Genomic DNA, 22,975 nt, shown 5'->3' with positions numbered 1-22,975 from the left:
ATCAAAGAATTGGATTGTGGACCAGCGTCAAGGTAACTTTACCTTCACTTTAAGTATTATGCCCCCCACTGAAAGTGTAATCTCTTCTGCTGGCTGTGTTTACTTTGGCTATTCAATAGAATATACTCCAGTATAGAAACTTTCAGTATAGGTTGGGATACCACAGGCTAAATCAGCTATTTCAAATGCCAAAATAGGGGTAAAGGAGCTACTTGTCAACAATTTAAAACACCCCAGCAGGTACAATGAATCATTAGGAACAATTTAAAAGGGGGAACATTTTTGGGTGAACTGTCCCTTTAAGAATGAGGAAGATAATATATACGGCTGCCAAGATTTAAAGGGACATAAAAACAAATATTTTTTTAATGATTCAGATAGAACATACGTTTTTAAACAACTTTCCAATTTTTACGAATTTTATGAATGCTGCTTCATTCTCTTGGTATCCTTTACAATATACATATAAATGCAGCCACCAATCAGCTACTAGCTCCCAGCTCCTGAGCCTACCTAGGTATCCTTTTCAGCAAAGGATACCAAGAGAACTAAGCAAATTAGATAACAGAAGTAAATTGGAAAGTTGTTTAAAATTGTATGCTCTATCTGAATCATAAAAGAAAAATATTGGGTCCCTTTAAGACCCACTTAGGTTTCAAATAAGCAACCCTGCCCTGAATAAATATACTTACACAATTGAAGATCCATAATAAACAACAAATATACTAAATATATTTACATGCCAAAAAATGACACATATATACAGTTGGCTCTACCACTCACCTTTATAGTGATACCAAAACTCTGTCTGAAAAATAAAAATTGATAAACAAGATTAGTCGATTCACTATCTACAGTATCTATCTATCTATCTATTTATCTATCTATCTATGATAATTATTTATTATTGTGCTGTTTCTTTCTGCATCGTAACACCGGTAAAGCTTATATTTGTTTTACTTTAAACTGTAAAAATGTAACACTTCTGCCAAAAAGCTAGATCTGTAAAAGTGCACTGCTCCTATCACAGGATGTAACAATACGTGAGCTACAAGATGGCGGCACCCAGTATAAAATGCAGAGCTTTAGCCGCTGGATTCTGTAATGAGTTAAAATAAGAGAACAGCTTTAAAGAGAGCTGCAGGTACAGGAGGAAAACATAAGTATGGTCAGTAGTAACCATAATACTGTAGTTGTACCCAGCAGTTTAATGTCCCTTTAAGGAAGGAGGCAATCGTCCAAGTTCTGAAGATAAACAAAACCTATAATTTGAGCCATATGTTTGTTCAACCATAATTTACCTCTTTTACATTAAGGACACCCGCAATTATATATAGTCTTTTAGAAGACATGTAGGGCTTTCTTTTGACATTAGGGGGCCTATTTATCAAGATCCGTATGGAGCTTGAAAGCCTGTGTTTCTGGCGAGCATTCAGGCTCGCCAGAAATACCGGTTATGAAGCAGCGGTCTAAAGACCGCTGCTCCATAACCGCTGCTCCATAAACTGTCTGTCTGCTCTGAGGAGGCGGACAGACATCGCGGGAAATCAACCCGATCGAATACGATCAGGTTGATTGACATGCCCTGCTAGCAAATCTGCAGGGGGCGGCGTTGCACCAGCATTTCACAAGAGCTGCTGGTGCAATGCTGAATGTGGAGAGCGTATTGCTCTCCGCATTCAGTGATGTCTGTCGGACATGATCCGCTGATCGGATCATATCGGACAGAGGGTTGATAAATCGGCCCCTAAGTATTTATATATGAACTATAATTTAATTTGAATAAAAGTGTGAGAAATTAAGACATTTTATTTTTTCCAAACATCTTTTATTGTGAATATCATAATCCTGATTACTGCAATAAAACACCCATATTTGTATTTTGTAATGTCTCACGAGTACAGTAATACCCATGAACAGATTTTACTCCTACCTAACACTAACTCCCTCAACCCATCCACCAATTCCCACTTCCAACTCCAATTTCTGCTTCCCACCAATTGATCAGAGCAATGACTCTGTGCTCAGCAACTAAAGGATAGAACATTTTCACTAAAAGTTTTTTTTATTAGAGATGTATTTAACTGTTTGGGACACTTTGTAGGAGTGATCTCTTCTCCTCACTCGCTTCAGATCACACTGAGGAAAGAGAGAGTAAAGGGAAATGCAGACAGCCAATGATTTTAATAATTGGCTGTCATGTTGTATCAGTGACTGCCTGTCACTGCGATCACGTGACTCCAATGGCACTGATTGGTTCCTGTGGGACTGTCTGTGTTGCCAGACAAGTCTCTGTGTTGGATCCATGCATGTAATTATTATTATTACTATTATTTATAATATGTGCCAACACTATACCTGGGGTACAATAAATAGAGACAAGGCAGAGGAGGCCGACAGGGACAGGAATCGATGGCAATTTTACTTTATTAGCACATGTCTTTTGAACCTGATAATTTCATCAGATGAATGAGATCCTATATCTGCTGAGCTATCTGGATACTTGATAAGTTATTTAGTAATTTTGTTTTTATAAGTGTTTGTTGTTAGATCATCATGGGCACAAATTAGATGTGTTTACCAGAAAGCTATTTGTGTACATTATTTCTCCTTAAAACTTGCACAAAATGAGCTGTGAATTTCTTCATTAGTTTAGGACCTTTCCGTCTGACTCTGAACTCTTTAACACAGGGGGGGCGATTTATCAATGTCTGGTGGAAATGATCCGCTGTAGCAGATCATGTCCGCCAGACATCGCTAAATGCCGATAGCATACACTGTCGGCATTGAACATTGCACAAGCAGTTCTGGTGAACTGCTTGTGCAATGCCGCCCCCTGCAGATTTGCGGCCAATCAGCCACTAGCAGGGGGTGTCAATCAACCCAATCGTACACGATCGGGCAGATTTATGTCCGCAGCCTTAGAGCAGGCAGATGAGTTAAGGAGCAGTTGCTTCTTATCTGCTGTTTCTGGCAAGCATGAAGGCTCGCACAGAAACAGATGCACTGGGGCCAATACGGGCAATGGTAAATCGGCCCCTTAAAATGAAACTATATAAGTGTGTGGGGATAGCACATTTTTACACAAGTGTTGAAGGGTAAGGAAGAACCTGCAGGGTCTGTATATTAGTGCCTTTGTTATAAATTGGAATAGTTTTACATCTGAGTTCAGGGGTAAAGGAATGTGAAGTGTTAAATACAGTATACAGGAGAGTTAAAGGAAGACAGCTTGTTATATGTTTGCACTACAGTAGCAGCTGACGCTGTGGCAAGTTGGCTCATATTGCCTCAATAGAAGCTTGTGATAAACAGATTGTAATGCACTGTAACACCACAGGTTGCACATGCTAATAACAGTGGGGAAGGAGCTGGTGAAGAAGAGGTTGTTTAGTGAATTATCTGGGTTACAGAAGGGGAAGTAGAGGTCAGAGAGTAAAAGGGCAGTTTGATACCAACAGATTAAATATATTATTTATTAATAAATATATAGAGGGAAGAGTTTATTTGCTCTGTTTTGGTATAATAAAGACAAACCAGAAAGTTATGGAGAACAGTCCCCCGGACATTATATGCAAAAAATAATAAAGCTTTCTATGACTATGAGCTCCTAGGCACTTTGTGATGAACAGGGACTAGGAATAACAAGGAGAGTATTGACAACGAGACAGATAATATCAAAATAATTCAATACCTCCCTTAAAGTACACATATTATGTGCTAGTGTTTATCTAAGAAACACAAGTGCTAGTTGTATGGGATTATGTTAGAACAGAACAGTTTGCAGCCTGCCAGTTACCGAGGTTTGCCATATTATGGATAGTATTGAAGATTGTTGGAGGGGTCTGGAATTGATCCAGCAGTCAAGGTCATGGAACAAAGCAGGAAGTGAAGTGACCAAAAATGCATTTAGGGAGCAAAGAAGTAAGTGTAAGGCAAGAACATACAGGGCAGTATTATCTGAAATTATACCGGTGGGGTCATCTGTGAAAGAGTTCTAATCATATGAGATTTTAATTAACCTGAAATAGATTGAGGAAATTAAACTTGAAATCCAATAGACATATTTACATGCCACAATTAATAAATGAACTAACTAGTAATACATATACATTTAGTGTTGTGACATAATACAGAAATAATACCATACTTATCTAGTTCAAGATTATTTGGCTAATCATAATAAGTACTATTTAAAATCAATTCCCATGGGCATTGTTGAAGGGTCCAGCTAAGTTCCATAAATTTAAAAATGCAAATTTAATGATTTAATGGGAACTTAAAAATGCATATGCATAATTTGGGAGCATATGTTTTCAAATAAAAAAAAAACAATGTGGCTCAATAAAACTTGGACATAGAAATAAGAAATATGCACATGGCATTTAAATTACTAAATATGTATAGTACTGATTCCTCCTTTCAAAGTGAAAGATGTTTCAAGTGTGAAAATGGCAAAAAAATAAATCTAAGGAGGAAAATATCAGAGCACTAAAAAGAGTTTACAATAATCAATGGTGATCAAGGGAAGGTTAGGGCACTAAATACATGTGTATCTTTTTTGTATACAAAAGAGGAACCAATCAAAGATACAAAATGTTAAATAGAAATTCAATATCCATACCAATAATGTATTACACAATAGATGATGTAAGGACGAACTTAGATAATATTAAGGTAAATAAAGCACCAGGTCCAAATTTAATATATCCAATGGTGCAAAGGAAACCCAAACCTAATTTGTTGCCACTTTTTAAAGAGTGAACGAGATCTTATCTAAGAAATTATAAAGTATTTTATCAGTGGTGGGAAACTTCTAGAGAAGACTGAAATAATTATATTAAAAGTATACACATGAAAACAAGATCATGATTAACATGCCAGATGGTTTTATGACAAATTAGTAATACTAAACTAACCTAATTCGTTTCTAAGATAAAGTAATTGTGAAAATATATAAAAGCAAATTTCTTGATGTGATATACTTTTCTTTTTTGCATGCAAAGGCTTTTGATACAATGCCACATGGAAGATTATTGTATAAAATAAGGAACTTGGAATAGCTCGTAAAGTTTGCCCTTTGATAAACAGCTGGTTAAAAGACAGATAAAAATAGCTGTAGTATATGGATTATGCGCAATTTTTTTATTTTTTATTTTTATTGAGATTCATTAAAAGGCAAACAAGGCATACATGTCAATGGAAGTTTTACAGACAGGTATTTTCCACAAATTCAATTAATACTTACTAGATTGCTTAGTCAAAGCGTGATTTTGTGCCATAACAATCATAGATTAGGTAATATATTTAGTGCCGGTAAAGCTCTGTACCTTCAAAATGACCTAGAAGGCCACTCTTGGGCCCTTATGACACTCTAAACAGAACCAAAGAAGGTAACTTCTGAAAGTATGGAAACCACTTTTGGATCTCCTGTGGAGAATCTCCATTTTCTGGTTTTATAGGGTTCAAATCTACAAGATAAACTTAAACTGAAAAACTTACATAAAACCCGTAACTTAATAGAGGACAAGGGACACTCTTGTGCCCAATGAGGGAAGTTCTATGGTCTGCAGTAGAAGCAGATCAGAAATATAAACAGGAATGAGAGTAATCATCCGCTAGTTATAGGGTATTAGGTCTCCAGTGTGGACCTGCAGGAGGGATGCCCGTTTAGAATCTACATTGACATTCACTATTATTTGGAGGATATGTATGGGTCTAACTCAACTAGCCAGCTAGGTGGGTATGAGGGAACTATTCTATAGCCATGCAAGCTAAACCCTACCTAGAGCAGCCAGGATTTTATTAACCTGATGTGGTCTATTGTCTCTGTAGGAATATATGCCATATGGGATAAATGCTGTCCTGGATCAGTACCTTATAAGCCAACTGACTTGACTGTCCGCCCTAATAGGAGTAGTACTTAGGTGTCTAGCTGTCTCAATGTCCTATTTTATCCCTCCCTAACCTGAAGTACCAGTTTCAGTGTTACATGAATTTAGATTGTCTAGCCGTCTCGGCCACAGACAGCTCGACAATAACCAAACATATAAGGGGCTTAAAATGTGCATACTGATGCTGGCAGAGTATGGCATCAAGGGCCATGTTCTATATTATCCCTCTATAACACTTAACTATCCTGTGGCCCAATAAACCATTTCAAGTTACATATACCGATAAGGTTTAGGCACCGTGGCTAGGGTGACTCTTGAAAGGCCCAGCAGTGTAAAACATTTGGATACACACAATAATGTCATAGGAATAAGGTGCAGGTAAAAAATTAGTATAAGCTGCCTCTGACTATGTTATTTAAGCAGTTCAGTTTTAAATGAAAACAAGTTAAGCATATCTATATATACACATCAAAAAGGCTAAAGAGGTAAATACTCAAATGTAAAATGAAAGAGATCTGCCCCACTAAATAGGAACACAATAAGAAGTGCAGGTGAAATTACATCCCATCATCCCCCATACTGGTAATTTCAGTCTTAGGAGCCCACTAAATAGCTAGCTGGGTATATGAGTGGCAAATATCAGTTTTAAATATTGTGAGCAGAATAAAAATATTGTCTAGCAAACCCTCATGAATTAAGGTGTAAGCAGTGACTGTAATGTTTTTATCTTGAGCTGGATAGGCATCTTCAACATCTAACAAATTATGTTGTCATGCAAAAGTCCCATGGAATACTCATGAATAGCTTGATTATGTGCAGAATATAGAATTGAACTGCTTAACCTACTCCTTCTCTCTGAAAATATTGGGAGTTAGAAGCTCTTCTCCTATATTGGGGGTTTCCAGGGGCTGAAAGTTCTGTTCGCGCAAATGCCACATCTAGGGGCTCCATTTTCAGAAGATTTCTGACTGTCTGCGTTTCTAGGCCAGCAATGGGGGATACCGGGTTCCTGATGTACACCATTTCACCCTTCCACAAAGGGGGTAAGATTGTATTCTGTCTATTATCAGTGGTAGTCAAGCATCGCCAGTCCACCTGCAAGCTGCGTTCCTCATGCGTGCACAGCTGCTGATCCGTGAGCGGCTCCAGTAGTGAGAATGCGGTCACAGACTTGATCGGGTACATCGGGGCCTCAGCCTCCTGCGTTGTAAGCAATGTAGAGCTTGGTCCTGAAGAGGCCCCCAGCACCGCACCAGCCAACAATCCATTTCCGATGCCGACCATGCTCAGTGTCCAAGTTCTCTGTAGGGGCTCTGGGGGGATTGACAACTGTAGGATTTTACATAGCTCTTGTTCTAATTTCTCAAAATGTCTCCGGATGTGAGTGCATCTCCTTTTCCCAGAGATCGATAGCGGCCATTACTGTTTCCATAGCAGACCTTCACCGCTTTCTGAATGGGTGTGCTCGGATTGTAAAATTATATCCCAAAAGCTGCTTCTGCTCCAATTCTTACAATTACGACTTCCCTCAGATCTACAGCTCAGAATGGCTGTTATACCCGGATAAACCGGGGGGGTTAGACGAAGGCCTCAGACGCATGTGTGTTGCCACTGCAGTCCTGCCGTTCCGGTACCTTAGCACACAAGTATTAGGCTTCTTGGCAGATTAATTTGCTCAAAAAAATATAGTATTCCAGATCAGACATAAATTGAGTGTGGATGGAGTAAATATACACTGATAAGCAGCGAATTCATCAGTGAGCCCTCAGAGCACTAAACTAAGTCGGCCATCTTGGTCGCTACCCGGAAGCATCCCCCGATAATGCGCAACTTTGACAAAAGTAGTAACTTGTGTCCCTTAAGGATTGGCCACAGTTCTTTTTAGATGATACTAAATTTTGTAAAGTGATAAGGTCAAAGAAGGATATCATTGCTTTGCAAGGGGATTTGCAAAAACCGAAAGAATGGGTTGGAAAATGGCAAATGAGATATAACACAGATAAATATAAGATTACTAAAATGGAACAAGACTTGGCAAAACAGGGGTGGAAAGGATTTAGGGGTTCTTGTAGACAATAAATTAAAATGTAGTCCTCAATGCCAGCCAGTAGCTACAAAGTAAATAAGACATCATGCATGAAAGGTACACAAAATAAATCATAATTTTGTTCTTATTATTATTATTTTTATTATTGTAAGGGTATATAAATCTTTAATAAGGTCTTGTGTTTACAATGGAGTATAATTAAGGGAACCAGTTATTAAAAAGGTTTTTGCAGAACTAGAAAGGGTTCAGATAAGGACTAGAAAAGTTATATGGGTACTTGAAGATATGAGTAGACAAGAGCCAAACATTTAGGAGTAATCAAACTATGAAAATCTTTGCCTGAGTTGGTAATGGCTGCAAATAAAATGCATATCTTATAAAAAAAAATTATATATATATATATATATATATATATATATATATATATGATTTATTTTTTGCTAAAAAATTTGAAGGTTACAGTTGCTAGTGTAAGATATGTAGACTTATTAAACATTTTACTAACAATTAATTTGACTGGTTTGTTATGACAACAAGGATTAAAAAGATCGGTTAAGGCTGACCTTGATGGATTCCTTCAACCTCCTCTACTGTTTGATTATGTGAAAAAATAAAAATTCAGATCACCTTGAGGGAAGCTTGACATTGGGAAGTTCAATTTAGGTACAAGGTGCATGATCAACTATGCTATTTGGACAGACTCTTGGTACAGTAGTACATCATAAACATAAATGAAATTGTGTTAAAAATATTTCCATTAAAAAAAGAATCTCTCTTCATTAGCAATTCTGATATAAAAGTTATATCTTTCTGTAAAACAAATTTGACATCAAAAGTTACTTTGATCTGGTGTCTGTGCTCACCAAAATTAAATTTCAGAAGTGTAATTCGAATGTGCAAGCAACAGTCTTTGAAGGTTTACATTTATAGACTAAAAGTATTATTCATGTCAGTTTATATGAATATAACTAACATAGCTCTAGCCTTACTAAAATTCACATGTTCAGGGTTTATAGTAACTGACAATCCAAGCTAAAGTGCAAACGTTTAGCCATTCTAAATGTAAATTTAACAAGGAATTGGCAAATAAATAATAATTATATATATATATATATATATATATATATACACATACATATACATATATGTGTGTATATATATATATATATATATATTTAGCACTTATAGAACTTTTTCAATTTTAAATGCATAATAAAGAAAATAAGAATTCCAAGTCCATTTAACTTCCTACTCCCTGGAGATTGAATTTATAAATTTATAATAAAATATGCTCACTGTTTTCTCTTGGGATTTGAAGATTTCTCTGGCTTCCTCTTTTGAACACGTCTCCTCGTAACACTCACGCTCCAGGTTGCCAGGCATTATTTCTTCTATAAAATGGTTGGCTCGCTTTTTCAGCACATGGTGAGCCATTTCCCGTCCTATAAACACTGTGGTATGTAGAAATAAATAATCAGTGGCGCTAACAAACCAGTCTTTAGTCCGGTCGGGTGACATAACAGAACTACACTTAATATACAAAATTCAAACATTGTTGCATTCAAATTCGAATATTACATTTATAAAACACAGTTGTAGACTAGAAATATTATTTTGATTTCGAATGTTACATTCGAATTCGAATATTACATTTATAAAACACAGTTGTAGACTAGAAATACTATTTTGAATTTGAATGTCACATTCAAATTCGAATATTAGATTTATAAAACACAGTTGTAGACTAGAAATACTATTTTGAATTTAAATGTCACATTTAAATTTGAATATTACATTTATAAAACACAGTATAAGACTAGAAATATGTTACATTTGAATTTGAATGTACCATTTGAATTCGAATATTACATTTATAAAACACAGTTGTAGACTTTAAATACTACTTGGAATTTGAATGTTACATTTCAAAATTGAATGTGATACAAAATACATAGCTAGTTATTCTATTATTCAAACGAATATTTTCGAATGTTATTGAAAATTTTAAATTATAATGTTAGATTGTCATGTAAACATTCGAAATTGGATTCGAATGAACGAATGTATCAAAATTCGTTTTAAATTTAGATTTTTTAAAAACATTCGGCCATCCCTAGTGGTGAGTAAGAGAAAGGGAAATAATACATTAATATTTGGAATAGACTTCTATTAGATGTACTAGAGCAGGGGCAAAGCAATTTATTCCTGAGGACAGGTCTAATGGTGAAACCAATGCTCAGCACGAGCATCAGTTTTAAAAATGAAATGCCTAGTTGCTGCTGTACTTCTGAAGAGAGGGGGAACTTATAGGCTGCCAATGTCATGTAGCAGTCAGGCATGCCTTTTGGCCAGGGCGAGAGGGGCACCATCAAAAGAGGTGAGAATATGAGAAAATGCAATGTAAATCCAGTATTTAGTATATAGAAAAAGTGTTTATGGTATCAGGTGGTGTCATAGATTGTTTTATTATTTATAAAGGACACACTTAATGTTGGGAGAGGATTCGAGGAATGAGCCTTACAGGGGCAGGTAATAAGGATACTTTGTACAGCGTATATGTGTGTGTTGAAAATTCTAAAACAATATTAGAAATTAAAATTGTTAATGTTTGAAAGATTGTAATATTGCTTTATTAAAGAGACAGTTAATGTTGATTAAAAAAAAATGTAACTTTATTTTGACGAATATGTATTTTAAAACACTTTTTTTAAAAATACTTAATAATTAATGATTAGTCATTTTACTAACCTTGCAATATGATGTCATACCTCTATTATTTAAAACAATTTCCTAGTCAAGGGACCTGACATTTGTCAGAGTTATGGAACTATGGCTGGGATGCACAGAACAAGGACCCTCCCCTGGATCACTCTTGCCCTTGCTAGAATAATATGAAGGACAAGATGAAAGTATAGCTGTGTAGGCAGCGCCAAAGTAATATGAGCCAGAGAATCATGATTCATAAAATATAGCTTTTTATTTTTAAAATTCTAGCTTGTTTCTAACTTTTGGTAATAATACACCTATGTATAAATCTACACACTGCTCTCATTTAATTACAGTTTTGCATGCTTCTACGTTAGATATAAATTTGTCAACCTTCAATTATGACCTAGTATCAAGTTGTGACTTTTATAGTACCCGAGTGCTCTATATATGCAGTAACAGTACATAAGTAGTACAGCGGTAACAAACTTATAAGAAGCATTGAATACCTGATTTCCCATTTAGGGCGAGATTACAAGTGGCACATCATTAGCGCTAATATTAGCGTGCAGCTTGATATTACAAGTCAATGGTAAATCCCATTTACCAGAGAATGGTTATTGCGGCCAACATTGCTCTAGCGCAACCTAATCTTTATGTTTAAATATTTTTATTTTAATATTTTGATTGATTATAACATTACAAGAAACATGTAAAAGGCAAGTACACTGTATCTCCTATAGTTTTGAACCTCTTTTTAACAACATCATTTAAGGTTTGCCCCCAGAGGCAGAACTTTTCTCCACTTTCTGCAATGAGATTTTTTTTATTGAAAGATTTTCTGTAGTAAAAATGTAGTTAACAAATTCTTACAAGAATGTCTTACATTCAGGAGTCACATATTTTACAGACTGGGAAATGCTAGGAGGTGGGGTTAAAAAAATGCCTGAGACCCAGTCATCAATGTGCTTCCACTTTTTAGCGCTGCTCGGTGTTTGACTGTTCTCTTCAAACAGTGCTTCTCTCATGCTGCACTGTGTTGAAGAAAACATACACAGTGCAGCCAGAGCACAACATTGTTAGAATAGAACAGGCTGATGTGGAGCAGCACTGCAAAGTGAACATGCTAACAGTTCCTGCATGTGCCCTGTTCTTTCTGCAGACATGCTGCATTTTCTGCCTTGGGGGAATTGCCAAGTGAGGAGTATTTCTCACTGAGTGTCCAGTGTCTCCTAATCATTCTGTGGTGAATTTTAGTAATTTTAAATGATAAACTCCAGTTTGCGGTAAGTTCTCTTGCATCAAGTGAGAAAAGTTGGAGAGAGTCTAGGCACCTCACTTGGTAGTTAAACTTTAGTGTACTTACTACCTGATTAAAATTTCAGGTAAAACATAAAACAACTAAATTATCTGAAACATAAAATAATAATAAAAAAAAATTACATAAAAAAATAAAGTGAGAAACCGAGAGCACTGAAATGTCCCTAGTAGGTTGGAATTATAGACTTTCTGTCACCTGTGTTGGTGTGTCTTAAGTGCTGGGATTCCCTTTTAAAAGCCAATAAAACCAGATTTTGTTGACTAGGTCTTTTGTATCTAAAATCCAGGCTGACGATTCATACATTGTGTATGTTGAAGATATCTTGTTTCGGATCTCCACCCATGTAGGTGCATTAGTTTTCCAGTATTTTGTTACGCAAGTTTTGGTTCGTATTTACACTGTCAGTGGGAAGAATGCATCAAAGAGGTATCATCAATGAATGGGTCGGAAGTAGGTTCGCTAGTTTGGTCATAGAGGACCATGTGTGAATGGTGGAATCCAAGGTGGAGGGTTTGTATTGTTTAAGTATCTACTTTGGGATGGTTTATCCCATAAAATTGCGTTAGGATAAGTGGAACCGTTTAAATGAGCTTTCAGAGTCATCCAAAGGATCTCTCTGGAGTTTCCCCTTAATAGAGTAGTTTGTGCCAGTCTGGATGCTTTATAATAGTCTATCAGATTCGGAGCTCCCACCCCTCCTAGAGTTATATGTCTTGTTATCATTGAGGATAGAATCCTAGACATATTTTCCCCCCTTATGAATGCCACTAATTCTGACTGTAAGAAAGCTAAGTCTGGGATTGGTATTCTAGTGGGAAGAGCTCTAAACAAGTATAGTAAGCGAGGTAAACTATTCATTTTCACTGCTGACAGTCAGAATGTAAATGTCCTCCATTTGTTTATGTCCCTTCTAATTTCTTTGTATATAGGTATGTAGTTATGTTTATAGAGCTGATTAAAATATGTGGTGAGGTGGATCCCCAGATACTTTAAAGAATGTTTAGCCCTATTTAGATCAAAATTAGTTTCTATTAGTTTTCTGGTGTGTTGTGGTAAGGCTATTGGTAACGCTTCACACTTGTCAAGGTTGACTTTGTGTCCTGATATCTCGGAAAATTGGTTTAAGAAATCATAGCAACCTAATCTTTAATTGGACATCACAGCCGCACTAAATAGGGCTGGTATTACATGTTGAAAGGTATAGGTTGCACTCTAGCAAAAGCCGGAACTGCCCTAGATTATTTAGCACAACTTGAGATCCGAAGTAAACACATCCAAAACATATTAAAATAAACGTTTACGCTCATATATACACATTTTAATAAAAAATATAATTTAACTATTGATAAAAAGGTTTAAAAGTGGTAAAAGGGATATGGTATTTGGCAAGGTGTTTGACTGGAAAGGGATCCAATGTGTGTATGTATGTATATATATATATGTGTGTGTGTGTGTGTGTGTATATACAGTATATATATACTGTATATATATATATATATATATACAGTATATGTGTGTATGTATGCATGTCTACATGTGTGTATACATGTGTATTTATGTGTTTATATGTGTACATATGTATGCACTAACTTTTTGCTTTCAACTTGTAATACACGTGATAACACGGCCCGCTACGCTACTTTTTTACTTTGAGCATAGTTTGCGCAAGAGCAGGGAAAAAAATAGCACGCCACTTGAAGATAGAGAACTACATAGTCATTACATAAGGTTAGATTGTGTGAGGAGCAGTGTTTATATGACAGATGAATAAAGTTATTAAAGGGATGATGTGACATGCAACATTGACTTCACAGGCTTTTGAAGGATACCTGAGTTACAGGATGAGATTGATAGTAGTACCAATGTCACAAACAAGAAGCCACTTGTCATCATGATGTTTCAAGAACTGCAAAAAATACATTAAATGTTACAGATATATGGAAACTGGAATGTTTGTGTGCACAAAACAATTTGAAATGTCCTATACTTGTATTTTCTTGTGGAGTTACTCAAACTTATAGGGATAAATGTATTAAATGGCGAGCAGACATGATTCGCTATAGCAAATTATGTCCGCTCAACATTGCTAAATGCCAACAGCATATATACCAATGACAATCAGTATATATATGCAGCCACCAATCAGCAGCTAGAAACTACATCGTTTGCTGCTCCTGAGCTTACATGGATAAACGTTTCAGCAAAAGATAACAAGAGAAGGAAACAAAATAAATAATAGAAGTAAACTGGAAAGCTGTTTAAAATTGTATGCTCTGTCTAAATCATGAATGTCTACTTATGACTTTACTGTTCCTTTATATATAGAAATAAGTGTATGTTTTTATACTTGTCAAATGTAATTTATTACCAGTCCAGAGCTAACAGACTAAGGAACATTTCTAGATAAAAAAAAAATTCTTAACAGGCTTATGAAGGCTTTTCCATTTTTACTAGCAAAGCTGTGAACATTTAAAGGCAGCATGCAGTCCCTGCTAGATACAAATTACCTTTAAAGGGACATTAAACACTAAGGGCAAGATTACAAGTAGCACGTTCTGAGTTTTCCACGCACAATGTGGTCTTTTCGCAATCAATTTACATTGCGCAGCTATTACAAGTTTTGAAAAATCAAGATTGCGCACACGCATTCACCTTTTACGCAACAATCCTTTACGCGCTCGAAGAGCTGTAGTTAACAGTTTTGCACAACATAAAAGTTTCACGAAACTGCAAAAATACATTACAGAGTACAGTTACCCTCATATTATTACTGTCTATGAAAAAATATTTTAAAAAAATATTGCACACAAAAGTTATAAGGGATCAAAGTTACAAGATCTCGGGTGTTAGAAAAAAAAAAGCAGATGCAGGGATTTTATATTGACATACAGTACATATACATACATAGAGAAACATGCATTTATATGTATAGAGATAGGTTTAACTATAGAGATAATGAAAAGATTTCACATTACAATCTTATGCACAATAAACAGTATCTCAGAGGGATTTTCAAAGCGATATTCGCATATAGATCTCGAGATATCTAGACATATACAGTATATATATATATATATTTATATACATATCTCGCTATAAATATATATATCAGTCTAAAAATCATCACATATATAGAGAACATATATAGAGAAATATTTATTTAAAAATAAATAGAGCATATTCCGTTCTGGAAACATTTTCACAAGATTAAATGTTTGCATTTTCATGTACACATTTCAAGGAGAATACATCATGGGCTTTGCGCAACATATTAGGGTTTTGTTTTTTTTTCTATTTGTTTTCTCCATTCACTTCTATGGGAAATACGTGAATGCGCACGCAATTTGGCTGTTTAGATTAAGCGGCTTAACGTGCGTGCAAAATAAGTTGTTTTGCATCTTGTAATAGCTGCGCAACCCCAAATGGGAAAAAGTCATAACGTGCAGTGTTTTCGCAAATGATTTGCCACGCGACTTGTAATCTTGCCCTATGGGCTATATTACAAGTGGAGTGCTAAATATCGCTTGCATTTTGCAATATCAACACTCGCTTTCATAGGCTCCAATGGGAGCCTAGTTCTGATGCCGTCAGAGACGGGATCAGAACCTAAGCGCAGCGATTACAGCATTTTAAAATATATGTATATGCTTATATATTTTGTGTTAATATGTATATATACACATAAATATATATGTATATAAGCGTATACATATATATTTACTGGGAACACACAGTTCCCATAGACCGCAATGTAAAGGCACTTTTCAGTGCTATTTTTTTTCAATCATCCCACACCCACCAACTTTAAAGCCCCAAAATACTGCCTAGTGCAGTTGTTTTTTATTTTAAAAAATGTGTGCGATAACTTAGCACTCTACTTCTAATCTAGCCCTAAATAAATGCTAGATAGAATGATGCATTCAAAGAAAAGATTAGTCTGAGAATAACATGTAGATGTATTTTTTAAAGTTTCATTAGCTGTTTAAGTATTGACAAAGTAAGTGTAAATTTTTAGTGTCTATAAAACAATTGGAGCTGCTGTAGCCAATTAGGGACAAGTATAAATAGGTCACTAGAGTGTGCAGCCAATGGCTGTGTGGGATATAACAGTGTTGTGCACTTCCATTTCTAATAGGAACTGAAAAGCTCACCATTTCAGAATGGAATTATAGGAAAAGGGGACAAAATAAACAATGAAAGTATATTGCCAATTTTATATATATATATATATATATATATATATATATATATATATATATATACGATTTATGAACAATTTTATATTACCACCTCAAAGTGTTTAATGTCCCTTTAAGTAGTTTTTATTGCCTGTAAAAGTACAACATAATCCCCTGCCAAAAAAATCAAAAGGAGGAACAATTATGTGTATTGTGGCCATCACAAGTTGGAGGTAACACACAATTTACTGGTTCAAAAAGGTTAAATTAATATTTTTGAATGTGTTAATAGTGGTTATATTACTGCTTTGTGTTCTTTGTGTTTTACTGGCTTAAAAAAGTAAATTAGTGCTCTGTCTGATAAAGTCACAATGGGTGTTGCTGGCGAAAACCTTTTTAAATGTCTGTTTTGTTTATGTTAGTGGCTTAAAGAAGTAAATCAATGATGTCAGTGTTCCCATCTCAAAAGGGATTCAATTATTGCCACATGTGTTAGTGGCTCAAATTGTGTTTAATCACTGATTCTTGTTCCTGAAACAAAAGGCAATTAATAAATCATGTGTATGTGTTACTAGCACAAACGTGGTTAAATCAATGTTTACATAACCCCCACATTAGGTACAACTTTCATTCAATAATAACACTAATACAGAGAAATTAGGGTGAAAAGGCCACAGCCAACTATATTAATTTAACATATTTAAAATTCCATAAACAAATTTAATAAACCACACAATTTGGGATTTTTGAGGTGCTTGCCCCCAACAACAATGTGCCTTCCACTGGCATGCTCCACCAATTTCTCTCCCCACTCTCTGGGAGGTACCACTACCATACGTCTACTGACGAGCAACCCCCATACTGGCTAAGGCCTTTATCACCCCTTCTCTTATGTTAAAATTGAATAAGTAAAGACCAACCTCATTCAGGTGAACTCCGTCTTTCAAAAGGAAACAACGCCCAGATTCCCCTTCAAATTCCACATCTACCAAATCCACTAATTATTCTATTAATCTTTTTTTCTAGAGGACACCAGTCATCTAACATCCCAAACAGCTCTCCAAACACTACGAGGTTCAATTTCAGGCCATATAATAACTAAACTCGGGAACAACTCCTACCCATGTCCCTTTTAATATTATCTGCAAGGGCTTTTCGAGACATAAAGCCAAGGTCATTACCCCCAGCATGGATTACCAAAATCTCTGGAGGCCAAAACAATATAGCAAAAGAAATAACCTTCTTTGATACCTGATTCCACCCCAACCATCTGAACCAAGCCATTTCAGGGCCACTGTGTCCATTGATAAACTCAACTTAACCCCTAGCTGTTTAACTGCTGCTCTCTTTTTGCCCCCCTTTCTTGCCCAATAAATATATACGAATGGCCGATGATCTAACAGTGAACAGGACCTGTCAAAAGAAACATACTCTCATCCAGACCCAGACTTGCTGCTTCAGTTGCTGCCCCGATCTGCAAGAAATGAGATCCAAACTCATGTGCATTAATACCCAACTTACCCAATACCCTCCGGAAAACAGCTACAAATTAGAAACGTAATAAGAATAACCCATCTTGATGAATAAGCAATGGGAATCCCCCCAATGGCCTCTGAATTAAATACGCCAGCACCGCTTCAACAGGGTAATACCCACTAGTCCCTTCCTGACCTGTCTTAGCCCTATGCAGATATCCACAACTCCCAATTTCTAAGAATGACATCCTGGGCTTGCAGCCCCCCCCCCCCCCCCCCCAACATCCACTCTATTCGCCCCACCAATTCTGAAATACGAAATGCCCCAAAAAAGGCTAAGACAAATGCTGCCCTAAATAGTAACAATTCAAAATTAGAAGAACAAACCTTAAATTAACCTAAGTAAAACAGCAAAAACTACAGGCCTGCTCTGATCCCCCCATGCTTTCTTTCTACAGTAGCCCCTAACTGCCAACCTGACCAAAAAGTTTTGGTTAAATCAACCATACCAAGTAAATTAAACAAAAAGGCTAACGCTGCTAATCTCCTACAGGCCATAGATCTTGACAAACCAACCCTGCCCCAATCTTCAATCCATTCTAACAAACTATTCAACCACTCATCCTCCAATTCCAGAACCCCCCACCTAATCAAAGCTTGCCACCAAGTCTGCTTATAAGCTTTTCAAGTTTCCAAGTATCCCTCACCACTGCCATTTATCTATAAATAAAACTGAATTGCAAAAGGTTTGCAGGGCAACTTACTCCCTCCACTTCTGCCTCTGGTGCCACCTCCCGAAATTGAGCCCACTGAAAATGGGAAAAAGAATCAGCTATTACATTGATCCTGCCATGAATATGAACAGAATTAAAAAAACACATTCATCCACAAGCATTCCAACACAAAAAGCCAGAGCAAGCACACAACAGGTAACAAACTAGATGTTAATCGGTTAATCACAAAGACAACCCCAAAATTAACTTCCCCACACCCCACCTCACTGCATTGGTCCCCTTCTTCCTCAGAGGTCCCCTCCATTGCGAATAAATCAGGGCTGCTCTCCACCCTGTCTCGCTCCTAAATAGCTGCACCCTCTTGCCAAGCAGAAGAGCCCAGTAACGCACTACAGTCCTACGCTATGGCACCTTGCATATTGCCTCTGGCCCCATTTCTTAGCTCCAGTTCCTCAGAGCATGCCCCCTCCTGATCAAGGTCCAGCCTGCTAGAAGCCCTGGCCTTACCTGCTGCTCAGCTGTCTCCCAGGCCTGCTTGCATCTTCACTCCTGCTCCGGATGTGGCTACTTCTACACCAACACTTTGCTGCTCCACAGGGAGTTCCACTACCCATGAGCACCTCCTCCCACCATGCTGTCCTTGTGCTCCATGCACCGCCTCCCTGGATCTCAGTTTCCCCACATCCACATCTGGACTCTGGAGGCTGCAAGCACCATTGCCCCTGGCCTGCCGGTGATCCTCCTGCTGCCCAGCCTCCGTACCGCCCTCCTCCACTGTCCTGCCATTGCTGACAACTGACTCCTCAGCCATGAAGCACCCCTCTCCTCGGCCAGCTTCTCCATCATGGCAACAAATCCCTCAACTTTGCTATCACAGGTAGGGGATTTGAAACTGCAAGAGAGATCACAAAACAAAAGCTTCTCCTTGCAGCTTCAAACCGCCAATGTGCCATCTTCCTGATTCCCACCCCGTGCTTAACCCACCCCTTGACCAAAAGTTTACCCCACTCCATGTTTTATGTGGGGTCACAAAACCCCTCCTTCAACTTCCTTTCATGTGGGGTTACATTTACTTAAACAGAAGTTTATGCAGTAACTGTTGGTATGGTCTACGGCTTGTAGCTGGCATGTATGCCATATAGCTATCATGTGGGGTCTAGTGTTGCCAGTCATATGTATAAAGAGCCTGCAGTGGCTCTCATTTGGTTTGTGGATTTATAACTGACGGGCAATATTGTAGCCATATATCTGGTATTAAGAATATGCAGGGGCATCTGTCAGGTTTAAGGTCTTGTGTTGTCTTTTACTGTTTCTCTCTTGTTCTTAAACTCCATCTTTCTCTCACTCACACACACACACATACACACACATACACATCCACACATGTGCGCACGCACACACATACATACATAAACATACATACGTATGCACACACATTTATTTACACACATACATACACACACATACACATCCACACATGTGCGCACGCACACACATACATACATAAACATACATACGTATGCACACACATTTATTTACACACATACATACACACACATACACATCCACACATGTGCGCACGCACACACATTCATACATAAACATACATACGTATGCACACACATTTATTTACACACATTTATTTACACACATACACGCACACGTGCCATACATATACACACGCACGCGCACACACAGTATTTGATGGACTTCTACAACCTTTATGAGAATTAACATTATTTTTAAATGAATTGACATATCTTCAAATACATTTTAGATTATATAACTTATTTAACTTATTATACATAATATTTTGGCTGTTTCAATTCCCTATCTTGTATTATGCATATTTCCTGCCTCCCTTATTGATAAATATACTCTAACTTTTATATTTCAACCCAAATTCAGTCTCACAGCATACACTGTAAATTGCTAAAGTTGTGGCACCATATAAATGTTGTTACTATAAGAATCTGTTCAGTCTCAAAGTGAAGTCTTCCTACTTCAATTTCTCCAAAACTGTAAGTTCAATTTCCTCTAATTTATTGTTAGTGACTTCCAAAACTTGATATAACTAATAGTTGTATTTTAGCACTTACCTTTATTGGGAGTGTGGCGGCATTACCTGGAGGGATGTTTCTGTAAAAGGAAGGGGTGTTTTTTGTATTCTGTGAGTGGGCAACACACACACATGGTGAAGTTTGTAGCTCATTTCTGGTTAATCATCATTCCAAACAAATATTGACAGTGACCACAGAAAACAGATCAAACACAAAGCAGAATACCCATGCACTGTGTACAAGATGCTGCTGAGGGGGAGGAAGCTGTGAGGTCAATGGGCTAATATTTTACACTAGTGGAGAAGCTTACGAAATGCTGAGTCTCTCTGGCTTATACATTTTTACTTTTAGAACAGCATTTCCCCAATTCAGCCCTCAGGTTAGAATTGCATGCAATCAGAAGACCAAATCAATGAGTACCACCTGTGTGCAAGCACATATTTACAAATTAATTGTTTTTGTGTTCAGAGGGTTCTGGCTTTGAGACTTCTGGGAAAAGTAGACCATAGGAACAACACAAAAATTGCAGTACACCATTGAATTCTGTATTTACTTACAAGGATATTAAATACTGAATAAATGCTAGATAGAATGATGCATTCTAAGAAAAGATTAGTATGAAAATAAATGTAGATGTATTTTTTAAACTTTCATTAGCTGTTTAAATATTAACAAAATAAGTATAAAGTTTTAGTGTCTATAACGCAATGGGAGCTGCCATGTTGTAACTTAGGTTACCTTCTCTACTGTGGCCAATTAGAGACAGTTATAAATAGGTCACTAGAATGTGCAGCCAATGGCTGTGTGGAATATACCAGTGTTCTGCACTTATACTTTCTTACAGGAACTGAAAATCTCACAATTTCAGTTTGGAATTACAGGAAAAGGGGATAAAATAAGTCATGAAAGTATATTGCAAAGTTTTTTTTTTATCATTTTATATTACAATCTCAAAATGTTTACTGTCCCTTTAAAGAGATGTTAAAGGGTTATTAAACAGTATGAGATATGTAATATAAAAGGCTAGGTTACACGTGGAGCGCTAACAGTTTGCGCAAGCAAAAAGGGATCTAACGTGGGTGTTTGCGTTTACTTTCAACTTGTAATACGAGTGAAAAACCCAACACAGGCAATCGATTGAGCGCAATTGAAGTTAACATGCGCCAGGCTAGCACGACCTGACAGCTCGGGTTAACTGTTTGCAAAACAAAAAAGTGTCACAAAACACATAAAAAGTACATTACAAAGTATAGTTATACTAATGATAACCCCAACTAAATAAAAATGATTAAACAAAATATTGCACCGAAAAGTTATATGGGCTCAAAGATTTAGGGCGAGATTACATATACGGCACAGGCTTCAGCGCAAGCGCTAAAGCCTGCGCCGCCAGTAATTTCACCTCGTACATAGGGGTATTGCATAAACCCCGTCGGCAGTTCATAAAATGCCGTAAGTCGGATAAACTAACAATGTCCAGAAATTAGCGAAAATACAAGTGAGTTACGGCAATTTAGAAACTGCCGGCACCTAAGAAAATAAAAAAAACATAAAATCTCTTGTAAAAGTCTAACCGCCTCCTAAAAATAAACCTGACACCTAAAACCCCTATATCCGCCATCAAACCCACATTGCAACTAATAATAAAAATATTAACCCCTAAACCGACAACCCCCCACAAGGCAAAATGCCTAATTAAACTATTAACCCCTAATCCACAATTCACCCACATTGCGATCTACCTAATAAAAGTATTAACCCCTAAATCCACCAACCCCAACATCGCAAACTACCTATTAAAACTATTAACCAATAATCTGCCATTAACCCACAATGCAATAAACCTATTAAACTATTAACCCCTAATCCATCAAACACACACAACACAATAATGCTAATACATCTATTAACCCCTAAACCCCAAAAACCCACAACGCAAATAACTAATCACTAAGCCCCCTAACCTAACACCCCCTAAATTAACCCCATTACATAAATTAAAATAAAATTAAATTACAATTAAAATAAAAAAGCTAACATTACTTTAAAAATAAAAAAATTAAGTTTAAATTAAACTACAATTACAGAAAATAAAAAAGCTAAAATTACAGAAACTAAAAAACAAAATCATCAAAAATAAAAATTTTTATACCTAATCCCTAAAAAAAAAAAAAAAAGCTCCCACAAAAGAAAAACACCCCCTAATCTAATACTAAACTACCAATAGCCCTTAAAAGGGCCTTTTGTAGGGCAGTGCCCTAAGTTAAACAGCTCTTTTTCTTAAAAAAAATACTAAGTCCCCCCTCTAACAGTAAAACCAAACCCTCCAAAATAAAAAAAAACTTACACTAAAAAAAACTAAACTACCCATTGCCCCTAAAGGGGCATTTGTATGGGCATTGCCCTTAAAAGACTGTTTTCTAATCATTACAAAATCAAAATCCAGGGGACTTCCAGGTGGTAGCCATCTTACTGGTCACAGTGAGCTTCAGCTCCTTAAGGTTTCTTCACTGGTTTTTTTTTCATTTTCAGCTGAAGAATTTGCAGCATTTTGCTTAAATTA

At 36.7% G+C, this 22,975-nt stretch overlaps 1 protein-coding gene across 1 annotated transcript in view; it reads right to left on the bottom strand.

Moving 5' to 3' along the window:
• LOC128655337 (coagulation factor VII-like) overlaps positions 1-20,524 on the bottom strand; it is a 70,783-nt gene extending 50,259 nt beyond the window's left edge. Inside the window, 5 exon segments of the mRNA XM_053708985.1 lie at positions 784-808; positions 9,235-9,389; positions 13,795-13,871; positions 18,383-18,427; positions 20,452-20,524. Of these exon segments, the coding sequence (XP_053564960.1) occupies positions 784-808; positions 9,235-9,389; positions 13,795-13,858 (244 nt within the window). The 5' untranslated portion in view covers positions 13,859-13,871; positions 18,383-18,427; positions 20,452-20,524.
• Between the last annotated feature and the right edge of the window lie 2,451 nt (positions 20,525-22,975).

Source organism: Bombina bombina, chromosome 4 (assembly GCF_027579735.1).
Source record: "Bombina bombina isolate aBomBom1 chromosome 4, aBomBom1.pri, whole genome shotgun sequence".
Taxonomy (NCBI): domain Eukaryota; kingdom Metazoa; phylum Chordata; class Amphibia; order Anura; family Bombinatoridae; genus Bombina; species Bombina bombina.
This window is presented reverse-complemented; position numbering and strand designations above follow the sequence as displayed.